The sequence below is a fragment of the Chelonoidis abingdonii genome, chromosome 4 (assembly GCF_003597395.2).
Source record: "Chelonoidis abingdonii isolate Lonesome George chromosome 4, CheloAbing_2.0, whole genome shotgun sequence".
Lineage (NCBI taxonomy): Eukaryota > Metazoa > Chordata > Testudines > Testudinidae > Chelonoidis > Chelonoidis abingdonii.
The window spans coordinates 122964345-122976336 of record NC_133772.1 but is presented as its reverse complement, the minus strand read 5'-3'; the positions used below and the strand labels follow the sequence as shown (position 1 = coordinate 122976336).

Sequence of the window (11992 nt, the reverse complement as noted above, 5' to 3'; positions counted from 1 at the left end):
GGGGGCAGGGGGCATTGGCTTACACATAAAGACACTTCAGCAGTGTTCTCTCAATGAACCTGTGGCCACCGAAGTACTCTGTATTGTACACAGTGCCCACTGGGAGGTCTTCAGCCTCATCTCTTCGGTTGATGACACGTGGCCTAGGAACAGCTCGCCTGCACTCCTGCATCTGAAACTGACTACATGCAGGGACTGAGCTCTCAGAGGCTTAGACCCAGGTCCTGCTGCCCAAAAACCTGCATCTGGGTTGCTCTAGGGTACCAACTGACTCCTCACTGCCTCCCCCTTTGAGATCAGATCTCCCTGCGATGGGCAAGACCTACCCAATCACACTGCAGTTTGCGGCATTTAAAACCTTAACTCTCACGGGGCCACGTCTCCCCTGCTAAGTGCACTGTGTTTAGCATGCACAGAATACAGCAAGAGCCTCCCTCACCCATCTGCTCTTTCCAGAGGCTGCCAAACCCTGTTCAACCCACCGCTGCCTGCTGGCGTACGGGGCGCTGCAGCATGCCTCCCGTCCTGGCTGATCGCAATGTTAGAGAAGGGGAGATGAGAACGAAGCATGTAGGGCAGCAGCGGGCCATGCAAAGACGGAGCCAGTTGAGACTTACAGCGCCTTGCACGAGCTAGCTCCCCCTTTAAAGTCCAGGCGCCTATGAGGAGAGTCTACAAAACATCCCCCCCGCTCATGCAGCATCTGGGAGCCCTAAGACAGCTTGCTTCCTCAGAGCCCAGTTGCTCCAGTCTCCCCGAGCCCTGCGGGCACGGTTCGGAACTCACATCCAAGACTCACCGCAGTGCCATTCCCGTGCCCCCGGGGAAGAAGCGCTGCTGGCGACTGCCTGCCTTCCTGGCGGAACTCGCTTGTCAGTGAAGGCGCGGGCTGAGCGGGGCGGCAGCTGGGACCCCAACTGGCAGCAGCTGAGCGGCTCAGTCCCGCTGCCACTGCTGGTACCAGCTGCCGCCTCAACTCAGCCCGCCAACCAGCTCGGTGTCCTGTCCACGGCCCCGCTCAGCCGCCGCGCTGGTTTCTTCACACCAGCCGCCGTGGACTGCCAGGGCCGGTGGCCAGGACTCTGCTGGCAGCAGTGTGCCATAAAAATCGGCTCGTGTGCCCAGCCTTTGCCACCGTAGGTTGCCGCACTCTCAATATATATTCTGTGATTCACTATATTACTGTCTACAGCCACGATCAACGGGCATATCTCACTGATCAACTGCTTGCCAAACTGCTGATCCCTTAGGCATGCAGCATCTCCATGTCTTCTATTATCTGCTTGTGGCACACAGTGTAGTCTCAATAATACTACAAGCTTTTACTCTAACCAAAGAAGTTGGTCAAAAGAAGTAACTTGACAAAATGTAATTACCTCACATATACAAATGGCTAGACAAGATTTAATAATGCACCTTGCTGTTCTGAACTTTATGAAACTGGATTGCAAATATATATACAATTTCCCCTCAAAAGCTCTAGTAACACAGGTGTTTCTATGGATGAAATTTTCTCAAAAGTCTCTGCACCAATACCTACCACCTATCCATTGTAAAAGTCCACTGTAGGTAAGACAGGAATGAGTGCTTTGAAAATCGCCATCCTATCGAGGCATCACAAAATCTGTATCTTACGTGTCATACTAATGGCTGCATAAAAGACGTTACTCACCTCTTGTAACTGTGTTTCTCGAGATCGTGTTGCTCAATCAGTCTCAGTTATGTGTGTGCGCGCCCTGACGTCGCCGGAAATTTTACCCCTAGCAACACTCGGGTCGGCAGGCGCGCCCCTGACGTGGCGCCGCTATTGGTCCGGATATAACCCTGCCGACCAGCCGTCCTTTCAGTTCTGCTGCCGGCAACTCCACAGTGGGAAGGAGGCGGGTGTGGAATGATATGACAAACCTTCGAAGGAACAACAAGTCACAAAGGTGATAACAGTCTTTCTTCTTCGAGTGCTTCCATTATCCATCTCCAGTTAGGTGATTCCAAGCTATGTATGCTGTGGTGGAGTGAGATAACTGCATAAATGCAAATGCGCGACCATAGCTGCTAGCACCCTTGACTGTTAAACCAAGCCACAATCGAAGCAAAGGTATGGACCAAGGACCACGAGCCCGCGCGAAGAGAATTGCGGGTAGGACACGAGTCCCGCAGGCGGCAGACGAAGTCTGAGCGCCTGTAAAAGCCAGTGATCGTGCTTGGGGAAGTGAGTCAACAATATTAACAATGCGGGTCGCACATTATCACCCAAATGAATCCTCTGAGAGAAAACTGGGTAGCTTTTCCTCGTCTGCTACGCGACCAAGAGTGGCGTCTAGACATGTTGTGCCCATCAACATAACTGCGAGCGTTTTTTTGTTTTGTTTTGTACACGACGTCCAGAAGTGCAACTGTGTCCCCCTATTCGCTTGAGTGTGAAACCGAAAGCGCAAGACACCACCTAGGAGGAAAGCCGCGGAGGACGTAACTGCACCTCGTCTTTGGGAAAAATAGTGCATGGTGGAACCACCGTAAGAGCCCCTGACTCCGAGCACTCGTCTGGCTGATGTACTGGCGACGAAGCGAAAGCTGTCTTCCACAGACAGGTATGCGCAACGAGCAGAGATAACGGCTCGAATGGGGAAGACATAATACGGTTAAAAACCATGTAGGTCCAGGCTTGGGGGCTGGGCGTGTACCTAAGGTGTAAGTGCTCATAGCCCTTGAGGACGTGCGAATCCATAGAGAGTGAGAAACAGAAACGATCAACCGCAGCCAGAGGAGAAGGAAAGATGGCTGCCTAAGTTACTCAGCGAGTGACACCGTAGGCTGCCTGCTGTAGGCCAAGGGTCGTCCAAAATAGAGGAAGCCGAGACCTCAGCAGGAGAAGATTAAGCCGTTTATACCTGTATGAAGAAACACTCCGACCAGCAAGGTAACGTTGACCAGTGGAAGCTTCCTGCTACCTCTATTCACGCAGCAGCCACACCGGTGAAGGTGAAGAGCACTGCCAGTCTGGTGCAAAGTCTGCCTTGTCCTGATTGTATGAGCGTGGTGGAGTGCAGGGTAAAGTTGGTGGCTCTGGACACGGCCTGAGCTAACGTGGCATATCAGTACTGGTCTAGACATCGCTTGGAGTGACCATGATGATGCGCATCCTGCAACCTGCGAAGTTTTGGGTCAGACCCAAAGCAGGCCGTGAGAGTCGGTGTTGGTGCCCTTCTATGCCTGAGCAATCACGTCCAGATTGGTCCCGGAGAGACCTTAGAGTAGGGGAACAGAACCATCGACATCTTTCCTGTTCAGCGTAAGCGACCCGTCCATATGTGGGAATAAACTCCACTTCCAGCACAAAATTCAGCACACTGGGCAGGCGAGCCACTCCAAGAGACAGGAAAGGTCTGCGGAGTTCTGAAGCGCGTCAAGGCGTTGCCGAACGCTCTGGGAGAAAGATCACCGAATTACGAGTGGGCTATGCAAGTTGGCCAGAGATGGGATTGGCCTTCTACAAAGGAGGACGGGCCATGTTTCCTACCCAGTGTTCTTCTATTGGCCATGCCGTTGTGCTGCCGTATCACTGAGTCTCACGGCTCGCAGCTGCTGCTGATATCCCTGCACCAGCGGACTGCCGTTCATGCGGCCCCCCGCTATACAGTCGCTGCTTTTCCTCTTCAATGCACATGCTACCATCTTCTGAACTTGAAAAGTATCTGGGGTGTATGTGTGGATCAATATTGCAGGGAGAGGTGGGAGCCAGAAAGGGCAACATCGGTATGGACCATCCATTTAGATCAGCGGTAGGCAACCTATGGCATGTGTGCCAAAGGCAACACGCAAGCTGATTTTCAGTGTCACTTGCACTGCCTGGGTCCTGGCCACCGGTCCAGGGGGCTCTGCATTTTAATTTAATTTTAAATGAAGCTTCTTAAACACTTTTAAAACCTTATTTACTTTAATGTATAACTAAACTGTTGTTGAAGCAGCAAAGAATCCTGTGGCACCTTATAGACTGACAGACGTTTTGAAGCATGAGCTCACGCTCCAAAACGTCTGTTAGTCTATAAGGTGCCACAGGATTCTTTGCTGCTTTTCCCGATCCAGACAAACACGGCTACCCCTCTGATACTAAACTGTTGTTGTATGTATAGACGTATAGAAAGAGACCTTCTAAAAAGTTAATGTATTATTGGCATGTGAAAACCTTAAACTAGAGTGAATAGATGAAGACTCGGCATACCACTTCTGAAAGGTTGCTGACCCCTGCTTTATTGTAATACATACAGAGAGGGTTATAGAGTTACGGTTGCATATGCAACTTTTAGCACTTACGGAAAAATTTTCAAAATGCCTCTCTGATTTAGGCCCAAATCTCATTTTCAAAAGTGATTTAGGAGCCTAAATCTCATTAATTTTCAGTGAAAATGGTCCTAAGCTAAAGTCACTTAGGCACTTTTGAAAGTTGTACTCTTCCTGACTTTTGAGTGCTTTTAAATCTGCAATTTTAATGTTGTACTAATTTAGCTTTTTATACTCACTTCCAGGGATTATAATTTAGATGAAAAAGATGTGGTGTAGGCCATCCACTCATTCCCATTCCTCGTAAAGGAGAAAAAATATGTTCCTTGTGAGGTCATCTAGATGCCAGTTATGATATCTTGCTATCATGGCAGGGATGAGCGTGGATCTTGTTACAGGTTTTGGTGGTAATAGATGGACCAGATTACTACTTTCTTCCAGTTTGAGGTGGTGGTATTAATACTGTACAGTTCAATGTGCCATCCAGATCTACTTAGTCCCCTCTTACTTTGACTGTTATTCAAGGATGGTAACTTGGATTTTGTTTCAAGAAAATCTTTTTATGTTTAGAGTAAATAATTGAACTGCTGTGGTGTTAAGGTAAATAAGAGTACATAGATCTCTCTACAATCTATCATAAATTTAGTATAGTTTCTGTAATTACTTCATGATAGATTAAGGATTTGAACAAAACATTTAGAAATTCAAATGGTAGACAAGTGCCAGATAACCACACCTGTGTTCTCTCATAAAAAAAAAAAAAAAAAACCACTATTGAATTGTAGACCCCCATACTTGAGTTTCTTGGGTATGACCTCAGTTGGAATCTGGAATGTCCGCTCCAGGCTATTAGTAAGGGGTTTTTTTTTTTTTGTTGGTTGGTTTGTTTTTGTCTACTCAGCTGTAACTTAGTCTGGAAGATCACTAAGTTTCAAGTGAGGCTTCTTAGATCTCCTTTTGTTGTGAGTAGGTGGTTGGCATTGCTCATCCTGATCTGCGCCAAATAATTGCAAGATTGACGAATGGCCTCCTTTAAGTATATAGGACTCTTCCAAAAAAAATTTGGGGTTCAGTCACTGTTTTGTTTTGGATTTCTTGGCCACTTATTGCATTAATAATGTATTAAGTATATTTCAACTTAGTATTGAGTAGATTTTTTTCAAATGCTGCTTATATGTGGCATGTAGAAAGCTTTTCCAGGCAAATGCTATCAGTTACTGTTTGGGGCGGAGGATTGTTTTGTTTTTAAGAATTTTTAGCTCTTAGACTTAACCTTCCAAACATAAACCAAGTATAACTGATATAGTGCTGTCTTAAGTCTGCAGACAGATGGCTCCAGTGTGTTTGCCGCTGCTCAGCTTTGCTAAGCTTCAGCAGCATGAATGTTAATCAGTTTTGACTGCTGCCATTAATAACCTTGTGAGCAGCAGTGGAATTGATAAGAATCTAATCATTTTCATTTGGTTTTCAGCACTCACTCCTTTCCCAACATCTTGGTGTTGGAATCTTCCTTTCCTCTCATATCATTTTTAAGCTACTGGGTATAGTTATGTTAAGGTCTCTGGTAAAATTTCCAGGCCCTGTTTATGAGTGGGTGATATGGATAGGAGAGAGTGATTTGATTAGGGTACTTTTTTAAAAAAGAAAATGTGAGAATGATTTTTTGGGGAAAGGGAGAGACCAAATGGAGGGGTGATAATCAGACAATATAATGTAGGGATATTTGCAGATTGAGACAGACAAGGAAAAGCGAAGACTGACAGATGACAGCATAAGATGTACCACAATTGGAAAGAAAATGAAATGAACCTAGGAAAGGAAATTGCGTATAACATGTAACAGCATACAACAGCAAGGAAAGGACACATAGTCAGTTACATGTCACCTTGATTGATCGGTCCTTCAGCCCTCGTATAGATTGCGCTAATCATGACAGATCTTCCATCAGTTACATGTATTAAGTGGAAAGTTGATTGAGACTGTTACAATTAAGTATCGTACACAGCTGTATTTTCCCTTTAAAATTATTTCTTGGGGGAATTCTGTGCCAAAAAATGAAAAATTCTGTGCACAATATTTTAAAATTCTGCAGATTTATGCATAAATAATACAATATAACCACACTAGTTTCAATTATTTTGGTAATTTATTTCAAAATATCTATCAGAAAGTATGTCTGTAATAATACAGACAAAATCAGATTTCCCGAGTGTTTGGTGTCTTTTTTTTACAAATTCCTTACTAGGCAAATTAATAGAGAATTTTGAGTAATCTATCTAAACTACAATACAAAAACTTATTTCCCTCTCCTCTCAGAAGCAGCGCTATGGCTTGGGGCAGGGTGCTGCGCTGAACAGAGCCTGCTGCTGGTCACCCACAGCTATCAGTTTTGGCACCACAGTGACCTCTGGTGGACGAAAGGTGGAACTGCAGCACTTCTCAGGCAGTGTTTTTTTTTCTGCACAGAAAATACAAAATTCTGTGCCGGACATAAATTCTGTGCATGCACAGTGGTATAAAATGTAGGAGGCATGGCTTTGGGGAGTTAATATTATGAGGGTTAGCTTCAATATTTTCAAATAAACACATGGCATTATCTTACTTTTGTAGGAAGACGAAAAATTTCTGACAGAATTGTTTGCACAATTAACAGATGAAGCCACAGATGAGGAGAAAAGACAAGAATTGGTAAGCATTTGTAAAATATTCATGAAGTGACTATTCATTGTCTGACTGTTGTTAATCACTAGCATGTTGTTTTCTACATTTCAGGTAAACTTTCTCAAAGAGTTCTGTGCATTTTCTCAAACATTACAACCTCAAAACAGAGATGCTTTTTTCAAAACATTGTCTAATATGGGTATACTGCCAGCACTAGAAGTCATCCTAGTAAGTTAATGCAATATGTATTTTTCTGAGATGACTTTTTGTAAATATTTGTTGTAACAGTTATATTTTTTCATTTCAAAAAAGATAATTATTTAAAAAGTAGTTACAGCAACACTACCATGTCATGGCTTTCTGAAGTACTTGAGTGATTTGTTTTGTCTGAAAGGGATACTGTCATCTTGAAATTCAGTCCACTTGAAAGTTGTTTTTGTTTTGGTTTTGGTTTGTTTTTAAAGTAGTTTTAGGAATTAGATCACTAAGTCCCGCAGCAGTTTTTGTGAATTTGCAGTTTTTTCCCCAATCTTTATTCCTTTTTCAGGTCTTTCTGTGTTCAGACTAAAACAGGGCTATGACCAGTAAACCAGAGAAACTGTTAAACTGATTACATACAAAGCTATCAATTAAACCAGAAAATAACGTTGTGGGGCGGGGGGGGGCTCAACTTGTATTTATGGTGACTTTAGTTATTACTTGTAACAGTAATAGTTAATAATAATAAAAATTCAGACAGAACTATGATTTCTGAAATTGCTTCTGCTCATTTAAAAAACTATTATTATGCCTTTCAAGTACAGCGATTTTTGTTCTTTAAAGTACTTAAACAGTTTTAATTGACTTTCCAGGGTATGGATGATGCACAAGTGCGAAGTGCAGCTACTGATATATTCTCATATTTGGTTGAGTACAATCCATCCATGGTGCGAGAGTTTGTTATGCAGGAAGCTCAACAAAATGATGATGTAAGTAGGAGGTCCTCTGAAGCTTTTTTAGAAGGTTCATATTTATGTCTCTATTAATAGTGATTAAATCCTACTTTGAGTTTTCATTTGACAAATGTGCATTTGAAATAGTTTTCTAGAACCTTTCCTTTAAAAAAAAAAAAATAAATAAACTAACTATGGTTGGAAGGTTCTCTCTCGTATCCATCACGGTAGCATTTACAATAATATTATTAATCACAACACAATTATATCAACTGCAGTTTACCCTATTATATCTATTAATCTTTTACATATTTGGAAAGGTGACCATATCTCCTCATTTGCATAGCCTTTTTGGACCCCAGTCCAGCAAACACTTAGTCATGTTCCTTAACTTTAAGTATATGAGCTGTTCAATGGGGCCTGAGCACGTTCTTAAGTACTTACAGGATCGGGGTGTTTAAACAAAAAGTAACTTTTTCTACCTTGCCAGGTTGCTTATTGGAGTGCACCAATTGATGTCTAATTTTTTAAATCACTTGACAGCCCTAAAATTTAATCACAATCGCACTATTAAACAATAATAGAATACCATTTATTTAAATATTTTTGGATATTTTTACGTTTTCAAATATATTGATTTCAATTACAACACAGAATATAAAGTGTACTGTAAAAAAACAAAAGAAATAGTATTTTTCAGTTAACCTAATACGAGTACTGTAGTGCAATCTCTTTATCATGAAAGTTGAACTTACAAGTATAGAATTATGTACAAAAAAAACCCTGCATTCAAAAATAAAATAACGTAAAATTTTAGAGCCTGCAAGTGCACTTAGTCCTACTTGTTCAGCCAGGCGCTCAGACAAACAAGTTTATTTACATTTGCAGGAGGTAATGCTACCTGCTTCTTTACAATGTCACCCAAAAGAGAGAACAGGCATTCTCATGGCACTGTTGTAACCAGCCTCGCAAGATATTTACATGCCAGATGCGCTAAAGCTTCATGTGTCCCTTCATGCTTCCACCACCATTCCAGAGGACATGCCTGCATGTTGATGACAAATGTTCTGCTCGATAACAACCCAAAGCCATGCAGACAGATGCATGTTCATTTTCATTGTCTGAATCACATGCCACCAGCAGAAAGTTGATTTTTCTTTTTTTGGTGTTTCGGGTTCTGTAGTTTCCGCATCAGTGTTGCTCTTTTAAGACTTCTGAAAGCATGCTACACACCTTGTCCTGCTCAGATTTTGGAAGGCACTTCAGATTCTTAAGCTTTGGGTTGAGTTGCTGTAGCTATTTTTAGAAATCTCACATTGGTACCTTTTTTGTGTGTTGTCTAATCTGCAGTGAATGTGTTCTTAAAATGAACAACATGTGCTGCATCATCATCCAAGACTGCTGTAACATGAAATACATGGCAGAATTTGGGTAAAACATAGCAGGGAACATACAGTTCTCCCCCAAGGAGTTTAGTCACAAATTTAATTAACACTTTTTTTTTTTTTTTTAATGAGCATCATCAGCATGGAAGCATGTTCTTTGGATTGGTGGCCGAAGCGTGAAGTGGCATACAAATGTTTAGCATATCCTGCACATAAATACCTTGCATTGCCAGCTACACAAGTGCCATGCAAATGCCTCTTCTCACTTTCTGGTGACATTGTAAATAAGAAGAGGGCAGCATTATTTCCTGTAAATGTAAACAAACTTGTTTGTCTTAGAAATTGGCTGAACAAGAAGTAAGACTGATTGGACTTGTAGGTTCTCCAGTTTTACATTGTTTTGGTTTTGAGTGCAATTATGGAGCACACACAAAAATCTACATTTTGTAAGTTACACTTTCACAATAGAGATTGCACTACAGTACTTGTATGAGGTGAATTGAGGAATACTATTTCTTTTGTTTAGCATTTTTACAGTGCAAATATTCGTAATAAAAAGAATATACACTTTGATTTCAGTTACAACACAGAATACAGTAGATATGAAAATGTAGAAAAACATCCAAAATATTTAATAAATTTCAAACAGTGTTCTATTGTTTAACAGTGCAATTAATCGCGATTAAGTTTTTTGAGTTAGTCACGTGAGTTAAGTGCGATTAATCAATAGCCCTAGTAAATTTTAAGCTTTTTGTTTACTTTCTTCATTTTTGTAATAAACCTCTTGCAACAACTGTCGTGTTTAATATGCATCCAGAGATTTTTTTTTTACTTGAAAAAATACATTAAAGAAACTTTTTTTTTTGTATTATATTTAGCAAGCCAAGTTCTCTAAAATACTTTGGATTATAGGATCAGAAATTTAGGGATGCAAGAGATGTCAGTTTCCAGAATTGTTAAGAAATGTGAAACAGTTCAGTGTTTAATAGCACTTAAATGAATCCTTGAATGATATGTTGGGAATTTACTTGTACGATATAATAAACAGAAGCTCTTTAATTTAAGTAAGATAGTGTATTAGTGAACAGATACAGAATCGAGGCTGGACTAAAGTAACTGTAAAGAGCAAAGAAGGAAACTGAAAGCTGTAGAAAGATGGAATTTTGAATAAAAAATGAACACATAGCTGTTTAAAAATGTATTCTCGATCTAAAGTACTTGGTATATATTTTTAGCTGCTTTATATACCTGTCTCCCATAATCTTTTTTGTGTTAGCTAAACAAACAAACAAATTATACTACCCTTTATTTCCATGGTAATTTTAAGATGATTCTGATCATAGCTCTATTAAATTTCTGTATTGGTGGCTTAAGACCATAATTAAATAGTGGGGTAACTAAAATATTTTCAGTTCATATTTGGTCAGTTTAGTAGAAATATCCAGTGTTTCAAGTTAGCTTTAAAACTTGTTTTGTTTCAGGAAATAGTTTACTTTCATATTGTACAGCTAATCTTGTTTCTGTATGGAAAACCTCCTACAAATATGGAAGACAAGTTATAAACTAAGGCCATGATCCTGCTAACATAAATTTGCTTAACTTTACTTGTGAGTTGACCCATTGTCTTCATTTGACTACTCAGGTGTGTAAAAGTAAAGCATGTACATAAGTGTATGCAGAATCAGGGCCTTAACCTGATGTCTCAATTTCCGGATGGCCCTGCTGTTGCTGGTAATAGGACATGCAAGCATTAAGGGATTATATAAGAATGGAAATTTTTACTCTTGAACTCCTATTCTGCAAACATTTATGCATTTGAGTAACTTTACACATGTGAGTAATCCCGTTTAGTTCAGGAGTTCCATGTGTTTGCAGAAGTAGGGCCTTGCATTGTATTTTAAAAGGACACTCAGGTTAAAACTCCTAATTTGAAAAACAAATTCCATAATGCACATCATAAATTCAACTTAAGAATTTTAAGCATGTACCTTCTCACCATTTATGCTGTTTACCTTTTTTTGTATTTTCACTTTAGACTAGTCTATTGTTTTTATCCAAGTTTTTTATTTATCTGCCATTTGTAGTTGCTCTGAAAGTTTCTCATGGATGAGTATAGTGCATCAGTATTAGGGATGCAAATAGAGTAGGTTTTCAAGGGCATTTTTAAAAATACATTTCAAGGAACTATGTCTGTTAGTCCTAAATTTTGTCCTAAAATCTTTTATTTTACAAAATCTTAATTTTGGGCCAAATTTGACCTGATAGTGTTTCTTTTTAATTTTAGTTTTTCTTAGTCATAACTAATCTCTTCATTTTTATATCTTCTCTATTAGGATATTTTACTCATTAACCTCATCATAGAACACATGATTTGTGATACAGATCCTGAACTTGGAGGGGCAGTCCAACTCATGGGTCTCCTTCGTACTTTAGTTGATCCAGAAAACATGCTGGCCACAGCCAATGTAAGTGCATTCCCAAATTTAAAGTATGGTTGGGTTTTCTCGTGTGTTAAAATATTTTTGGTAATTTAAGTTACTTTCATATTAAAATATTGATATATTTTTTATCCTTTAGAAAACTGAAAAGACAGAATTCCTGGGTTTCTTCTATAAACATTGTATGCATGTTCTCACAGCTCCCTTACTGGCTAATACAACAGAGGAGAAGCCTAGCAAAGGTGAGACTACTGTGAATGTTGGCAGTCATGTCCAAGGCTATTGAATTGTAGTACAT

General features: G+C 40.5%; 1 protein-coding gene across 2 annotated transcripts in view; it reads left to right on the top strand.

Annotated features, from left to right (window-relative positions):
• The window catches only part of PPP4R3A (protein phosphatase 4 regulatory subunit 3A), a 70572-nt gene that overhangs the window by 46137 nt on the left and 12443 nt on the right, over window positions 1-11992 (top strand). For both annotated transcript variants that reach the window (XM_075065642.1, XM_075065643.1), the window contains exons 5-9: window positions 6889-6966; window positions 7051-7167; window positions 7791-7907; window positions 11590-11721; window positions 11834-11936. In XM_075065642.1, the coding sequence (XP_074921743.1) occupies window positions 6889-6966; window positions 7051-7167; window positions 7791-7907; window positions 11590-11721; window positions 11834-11936 (547 nt within the window). The remainder of the gene's footprint in view (window positions 1-6888; window positions 6967-7050; window positions 7168-7790; window positions 7908-11589; window positions 11722-11833; window positions 11937-11992) is intronic.